Source organism: Echeneis naucrates, chromosome 3 (genome assembly GCF_900963305.1).
Source record: "Echeneis naucrates chromosome 3, fEcheNa1.1, whole genome shotgun sequence".
Classification (NCBI taxonomy): Eukaryota; Metazoa; Chordata; class Actinopteri; order Carangiformes; family Echeneidae; genus Echeneis; species Echeneis naucrates.
The window spans coordinates 19,186,819-19,194,880 of NC_042513.1; the positions used below are offsets into that span (position 1 = coordinate 19,186,819).

Sequence of the window (8,062 nt, forward strand, 5' to 3'; positions counted from 1 at the left end):
CCCTCCCTCAGTGTAGATCTGATTCACAAGTGTCTTTTGCTTAAGAGATCCCCTCCAACACACACTGCAACTTCTTCTTCAGGTAAGATTTGAGATGATGTTGACAAACTGAAGCATGGCTTCCTGAAGGTACAAAAAGCAAATGAGACCAAAGAATAGATTCTTAGGTTGTTCACTTCATCTAAGGAATAAGAATGTGATAATATTTCTCTCCGTCTACTTAGACTTAAGAGAAATGACACTTTGATCCATTATATTAAATCCTCTTACTGCTCTGCAGACTGTCAGCCAGCTCCTCCTGCTTCATCCTCCTCAGGAAGTTCACTGTGATCATTAGAAATGACTCTCTGCTCTTCATCCCCCTCGTTCTTGAAGAATTGTGGGTAATCTTGACTCAGAATACTTTTGATTTTTCTAGCTCATTCTTCAAAAAACTGTGCTCTCCTCCAGCAGCTCAAAGTCTGTATTATGATGTTTGGCAGACTGAAACCTGACAAACTAAGTTCTCCTGAACACCAAGGAGAAAAGACACAAATACACGTTTGGTGTGGCGTTAAAAGCTGATCTAAAGCTCTTCCCTGTTAATGAAACAGTCAAAGCACAAACCACTTCAATGCCTATTTTTTTTTTCCAAGAAACCTTTATTGACCTCAGTCTCCCATTCATCTCATGACTTAGGTCTTATACAAAAGAAGTTACAGTTGTTGCTTCCCTACATCACACAAAACAAAAAACATGAGTCTCTTAATGACCTGTGATATATTCAGGGACTAGATCTGAGTGCGTGTCCTGCTACAGAGCCTTAACATCCGTGACAGAAGTTTCTATTGTCTGATGAAGTTAATGAGGTTGTGGGAAATGCATCATCATTATTCCAGCTTACTCACTAAGTTCATTTGGTCTAAAGCTTCATCTCAGCTCATGTCGGTGCATCGTGTTTGTCTGTCTGCTGGAATTTGGGGCTCTGTGTACACTGTCCCAGTCCTCGTGGCTGCAGCGCTCTGTAATTATGTTAATAACATTTACTCACAATCCAGCATGTCCCCATTAGATCCCTGACTTGGATGTAACTGGGTAATTCGGACCAGGAGTCACACCCATGAGTTCAACCGTCAACTTCAGCTTTGCTAAGGATTATTATAACTGTTTTGTGCAACGGAATATCAGAACCATTTGAATAAACATGATCATGATCGTGATCATGATTAGCTTTGACTGAGAGGAAACAGATGTCACCGAAACCAGTAGATCAGAAATTTTAAGCAAACAAAGATGCAGGACGTCCTTTTGTTCCTTTCCTGTACTATGATATCACTGGCTCAAAATTTTAATCCACATTGATTAGTGATTTGTTGTTTTTTTTTTTAACTATAAAGGCTTATTTTGGTGCTAAAAACCTTTCGAGCTTAATAAATTCAGTATCAGCAGCCCAGATACTAGTTGCTGGGCTGTTCAATAAGAACCTTATTACAAAAGGTTGTATTTTGAAATGTTAAAACCCTTCTGTTGACAAATGGGATGTGATGACTGTAAAGACAAGTTGCATGTAGACTGGAGATAAATAGAACATATATTTTGTGAATTATGATAAAATACAAAGACATACGGCCCACTGCTGTGGCCCATCAAAAAGAGCATCCATCAGCAGTATTTCACTCTCACAAATATTTATTCTGTAAAACTCTGGGAAAGCTGGACATCACCCTGAGTTGAGCTTTTCATCTTTAATAAGCCAATCTGATATAGTCTATACCTGTATCTACTACATACATGGCCTGTACTGTAAATGATGAAAAGTTGGTTGTAATCCCTTGAGGAAAATTCCCCATCTTCATTATGGTCCACGTAAAGCACATCCAGGTGAAAGTTCAGTTCCAGCTGTCCAGCTCTCTTTGGTCATCCTCTTTGATAAATTTCATATGATAAGTCCTGTGTGCCGGGTCTCTCCATTATTCAGCCTCAAGTCTACAAGATTAGTTTTTGACCCAGGATCTTGCGGTTTATCTCAGCCAAGGCCACAGAAAAAACAAAGGCTTTTTCATCAGAAAGACTGGCATAAATATCCACTTCCTTCTCTTGTTTCTCTGCAAACATGATAAAATACAAATAATCAGAGAAAATCCAGTTTGGCAAAACTGTATTTCGCTAATCTCACAAAGAAAGAGAGAATACAAAGAACAGTACGGCAAAAATGCTCAGGCAAGGGTGCGTCTTGCCTTAGACTGATTTGGGAGGGAGACCCAAAGGTTTCATTCACAGATAGGGAATGACGTAGGATCTTACAAAACAGAACTCAGAACTAGGCTTGTCCAATTCAAGATCCTGAACAGAGTCGATTACCCCACACCCCCCAAGCTATATAGAGTCAAGTTAAAACAAAACCCAGACTGCTGGAGATGCCAGAACAGGAAGGCACCCTGACTCCCATGCTGTGGAGCTGTCAAAAAAAATACAGGACTTCAGGTTTGAGATTCACAGAAATGTTACAAAGATTATAGAGCGTGATATGCCCTTTTTCAAGAGGCTGTATATTGTGGGGGGCCCATCCCTGCTTGATGACTTCCCATTCCATGCTGCAGAGTGGGTCCAGGTAGCACTGATGCTGGGGCGCAAACTTATAATTTCAGAATGGAAGACACCTTCACGCCCCCGTCAACCCCGGCACACTCACTTAGCCAGATTAGCCGCACTGGAGGGACCATCATACAGACTGATAAACAGAATGGAAAACTTTACTTTGAAATGGGAGCGATATTTATCGATATCTAACATGAAAGAGCCTGATTAGGAGATATAGTAACCAATCTGAACATGACAGATCAGCATTGTGTGCATGTAACGATCTGTTATTATTCTTTGTCTTTACCACCCCCCCTTCCCCTTTTTAATTATGTTTTTGTTGTGCTGCCCTGTTTTTTTTTTTAGATTGTTCTTGTCTTATTTTTTCCTTTTTGCCACTGTATAATATAGATATTTGTTTAGTTTGTGCAGACAAGTCTCTGCATTATTAAGTCCCAGCATTTGCCACGTTTACTTGTAATGTGCGAAAATCTAAATCTCCAAAAATTATTATTCATAAAAAATAAAAAAAAAAGAGTATTACAGCAAAAAGTATATCACATGGATGAGAAATATGAATGATGGACAAACATTAATGATAAAAATTAATAGCACGTGGAGAGTAATAACAGTTGGCAATATGACATAGTTGAGTTGTGCTATCTGAAATGTCAAGACGCTCCTTCCCTGTAGAATACAACTGCTAACAAAAAATATTTTACCTTTCTCCTCATCCTGTTTCTTCAGCCCCACTGATTTTGGTCGGCCCCGCCCCCTCCGAATGGGATCTGATTGGCTGTTGGACCGAGACCGTCTCCTGTTCTCCATGTCGCTGGTCAAAGGAGAATCAATCCTCTCTCTACGAATGCGCTCAGTCCTTCTCCGCTTAAGGTCCAGCTTCTCTGCAGATGAAAACAAACAAAAATAAAAACACAGCAGATGTCTTGGTGTGTTAGACTGGCTCCAGGCTGCCATCTCATTTGATCTGATCTGGTATTGTGTGAAAAAAACTGAATAATGAAGTGAAAACAGATGGTCTGGTCAAGGAGGAGATACTATTTTAAAGGTGTGTAATAATAATAATAATGTGATGCCCTGATCACCACTGTAGTACCATTTATCATTTTAACTGAGTGTTTTATTAAAGAGAAGTGAACAGGAACCTTGCGGTCACTCTGGCTGAACTCCAATTAGCCAGACTCTCAGGGTGGATGGATAATTTGATCATTTTCAGGTGTCTCCAGAGATGTTCGATTGGGTCAGGGTTCTGTGAGCCCAAATATTGACCCAAAAGCCTGGGCCCAGTCCCAGGTCCTGAGGGCTTTGCACCAGGTTTTTTCTGGATATCCCTGTTCTTTACTCCGTTCAAGTTTCCCCCAACCCTGATCACTCTTTCAATCCCTGTCACTGAAAATCACTGCCTGATGGTGTAAGGGGATTTTAGCACCCTTTGGATAGTGCCAGGTCCTGGATGAGCAAGGACTGGTTTTCTCAGCTCTGTCAGAGCAGACAATCTTGTCCTTCAGGCACGAGTCATTTTGTCCAGCTCAGTGGAGCTGTTTGACGGTGGTGCCTTTCCATCATCTCCACACAGCTCAGGTTATTGGTCACTTCTTTTATCCAGGTGTAAAAAGTGTGGGCATAAATTTAAGAAATTTGGCTCTCTTTGTCATTATGGGACAATAAAGGCAGATTAATAAAGGTTTTATATATATATATATATATATATATATATATATATATATATATATATATATATATATATATATATATATATATATATATATATATATATATATATATATATCTCCCCCTCCCCAGATTTTAGTATAATGCGCCAACATAAATGTGTCTGAAATCTGTATGTAGATTTACATGGAGGAAGCAAACAAACAAGGTCACAGAGACTCCAGATTTAATTTGTCTTTGTTGAGGCTGAATCTTACCTGCAATGGCTGGAGAACGCTCGTTTGACTTGGCGTTTAGAAGCTTTCTGCTAATAAACACAAAACCGCATGGGCAGGACTTGCATGCAACTGGAATCTAGAGAGAACAAATAGGAATGAAAGACTGAATTCTTTTTCTCTCTGTCATACAAACAGACTACATCTGACATACAAAATGGAACCGGTGTCATATGACACCCAAAGCAGAGTTCAGATGAGTTCCTTGTTTTTTTTTTTGTTTTTTTTTTTGTCTCATGGTTTAGACATGGTTTTGGTGGTAACTGCGACATTTTAAAAATTTTATGAAAATAACAACTACTTCATCAGACAAAGTCGTGGAAATAGAAAATGTTATTTCATCTATTAACTTCATTATATTCCAATAAAATTAAACATACAACAAAGTATGTAATTCAGAAGGGAAGTCGAGCTGAATTTAGAGGTGTACTCTTGGTGTCTCGACAGTTAGACCAGGAGGACTGACAGTCTTGGTCAGCTGAGCAGCTAGCTGGATTTGCTCCCTCAGTAAACTGGTTAATAGAAATAGAAACTGTTCACCTTAGACACAGAATTTCTCTGCGCTTACAGACACATGAAAATTATGTTTAGAATTACCCTCAGACTATATTCTGCATCCTTAACCTGATCAATGCGCCAAGTGCAGTTACAAAGGCCGATCATTTTTGATTCTACAGTGTTCTTTAAGGTGCGACTGCATTTCCATCGTTGGAGAATTTCGACCTATAACATTGTTTTGAGCAGTATTTTAATGTTGGACTCTTCAAAAAGTTAACAGTGTAACCGACAGTTACATTCAGTTTTGGCTTTTGACAGTAGGGGGGAGTGTGGCCTAACTGGTTGGAAGCAGTCTTTAGCATGCCCCGCTATCACAGAGTTTGTGTTCCATTATAAACCATTGATTTTCTTGGCCACAATTTTAAACTTTATCTTTGTGTGTTGGTTTGCTAACCTTCCTATATTACCTTACATGATGGTGTAGTTCCTATGGATAATTATTTGTTGTTGTATATTGTTTACAATAAATATAGCCATGGCTTTTACAAAACCAGCCTGATATTAATATCCTGCCAGTAACTTGACTCAAATAGTTCTGAATTTTTCTGTCTGCCAGGAACTTAATTAACCAATGAAGGATTCTTCTCAAACATGATTATGATTGGTCTCACGTTGCACCCAACATCACGACAGCTTTCAGTTTTGTCAATATAAACCTTTGTTGGCACTCTGCCCTTACAACCTCTCCCAAAAAAGCTTCATGTGATTTATACTTATTCCTTTGAGGCAGCTTCATGAGCTACTCCGTTTAAGTTATTTTGTTGTTTGTAGTTCAACATTTTTTCAGAAATCAAGCTCACAGTTGATCTGAGTGGCTTCACTGGAGGGTTGAATGAGCTGGTTGTCATGAAAATTCTGTTATTTAAAATGTGTGAAAACTGAGAAAATGTTGGATATTTTCTCCTTTGACAGTCATTTCTAATGTCGCACACATTCAAGTAACACCTATCAGAAGTAGCTGTGTCGTTCCTGTCTTATTTTTGCACAACTGGGCTAATGTAAAGTGGTTTAAAAGGTTTGATTTGAATTCATTTGAAGTCATATAATGAGTAGCTGGGCACGAAAGGCTGACCAACTCTCCTCCTCCTGACTCCACAATATTATGACCCAAGATCATTTTAGTTTTTTTTTTTTAATTTTTCAGCAAATTTATAAAAATACAGTCCACTGTTAACACACCAAAATCACTAATAGTAGAATGAATTGCTGTACCAAGTTTCCCATTTCTGGCACAGGAGTTTATGATTTTACTGTTTTTCCAATTCTTAAGTTTTCCCTGGACTGAAGGCATCACAACAACCTAACAATTTTTTAATGCTCAAACTTGAACACGGGTATATCTAGAGTTGTTCCAGGTCTGATACTATCTTAAACACCAGATCGGCTATTGGCATGAACAGTCCATGCATAGATCCATTACAGTGTGAAAGTTACACTGATCCTTCTTCTGAAACATATAACATGTACAGGAAGTTGTGCAACAATAGAGAGCTACAGTTTTAGAGCAGCCAAGAACTGATTTCCAGTAAATGGTTACAAACTGCAGATATGACAGCAGATATGGAAACAGTTTACTATTAAAAAAAAAAAAAAAAAAAACAAACAAAACAAAACAAAAAAAAACCCGAGGAAGACTATGAATTTTTACGTTGTTATTTTAGACTATAAATATAAAACTAAAATAAATATAAACAAAATAGTGGCTTTATTTGTTAATCATCTATTGATCACAATTAGATAAATACTGTTAAGTAATGTCATTGTGATGATTCAATTTGACCGTTTTTAACTGAATTCACGTTCATCAAAATGCTCCTTCTGTCACATGATTGATTTTAAAAAAAACGGGAGGTAAAATCATTTAATTTTAAAGTTATTTTATAGGTTAAAGGTGGATGTTCGTGATTAGCCCAAAGTCATCGTGAATCGCAGCGGTAGCTACTCTTCGTGGAGCATTTAGGTCTGAAACAGTCACGGTAGCTCTGACTCACAGCTGCTAGCAGAAAGGAGACGATCGTAGCAAACTCAATTCAAATATGTTAAATACACAACGGGGAAAGTTGACATGCTGTAAAACGGCCGCGAACAATACGCCCGAGTGTGACATTTGTTCTAGCACAATCTAAGAGCACATATGTGTGTGTGTGTGATTACAATGACGGGTGTCTGTGCTGGCTAAGTTGTTCCGCCTCTGAGAGGTTTGATTCCGCCGTGTGCTCGGCGTGCAGTGGGGCCACAGCTGAACCCCGTTTCCGTCCGAAGAGCGGCCATGGCGGTCCAGCCTTCAATAAACATCCACAAAAGCACGGACACGACGCCGTACACGCACACGGCGCCAACGCTCAAATGTGGGGAAATGTGCATTCTCACCTGTTGGTCGCATTCGGGGCATGATTTAGTAGCCATTTTGACTTTCTTTGTTTTATTTGCCGACATAGTCCGTCTCCTTCAGAAACACACCGACACTTCACGACAGCTACAACTTCTCTGTGCAACAACATGGACCAGGACGGGTCAGCCTGGACCTACACTGACCCGCAGGCTGCCTGCAAGATACACAAACCGCCGCAGATAAATGACAACAAACCTTTAATGTACACACACATACTACACTTACACTATTTATTCTAAAGCTGTGGGCATGCGCACTGAAGAGTCCTTCTGGTGACGGGCTACGTTCAAGTTCCTTGGGAAAAAAGTAGATAGTGGACTCTCTTCAGACTGACTGCAAAGCAGAATGGGAAAATATTTCTTTCGAGTAGTGAGCCCAGCTTCATATAATCATATACTAAGTTCATACATCACTAATTCTACATTCTACATACTCGTATATTTGTACTTCTCTAATTTCTTTCTTTGTTTACTAATTCAATTAACCCCGCTTCCATCCGAAGCGGCACATTTTCGACTGGAGAATGGTCTTCAAACTTCCCATGCGCTCACTCAAAGGGCATATTGCAGGTTAAATTTTTTAGATGTAT

The 8,062-nt window shown here is 39.2% G+C and overlaps 1 protein-coding gene across 3 annotated transcripts; it reads right to left on the reverse strand.

Annotated features, from left to right (window-relative positions):
* Window positions 1-1,304: 1,304 nt before the first annotated feature.
* On the reverse strand, window positions 1,305-7,763 carry c3h16orf87 (chromosome 3 C16orf87 homolog). Of its 3 annotated transcripts, XM_029498147.1 has the most exons (5): window positions 7,699-7,763; window positions 7,452-7,627; window positions 4,506-4,602; window positions 3,282-3,461; window positions 1,305-2,084 (listed from the first exon to the last, which is right to left on the reverse strand). In XM_029498147.1, exons 2-5 carry the CDS (start codon window positions 7,515-7,517, stop codon window positions 1,966-1,968), a joined length of 462 nt encoding a protein of 153 aa, XP_029354007.1. In that variant the 5' UTR covers window positions 7,518-7,627; window positions 7,699-7,763; the 3' UTR covers window positions 1,305-1,965. The 3 variants fall into 3 exon arrangements, with proteins under 3 accessions (XP_029354007.1, XP_029354006.1, XP_029354008.1); XM_029498146.1 differs by having other exon boundaries at window positions 7,452-7,727; XM_029498148.1 differs by lacking the exon at window positions 3,282-3,461 and having other exon boundaries at window positions 7,452-7,731.
* Window positions 7,764-8,062: the final 299 nt, after the last annotated feature.

What these genes read in the sequence shown, in the direction of transcription:
- c3h16orf87 (XM_029498147.1), bottom strand. Translation starts at nt 7,517, where the DNA reads ATGTCGGCAAATAAAACAAAGAAAGTCAAAATGGCTACTAAATCATGC. An exon ending in GCCCCGAATGCGACCAACAG is followed by an intron (nt 4,603 to 7,451) that starts GTGAGAATGCAC and finishes TGTTCTCTCTAG; the next exon opens with ATTCCAGTTGCATGCAAGTC. An exon ending in GCGTTCTCCAGCCATTGCAG is followed by an intron (nt 3,462 to 4,505) that starts GTAAGATTCAGC and finishes TTTCATCTGCAG; the next exon opens with AGAAGCTGGACCTTAAGCGG.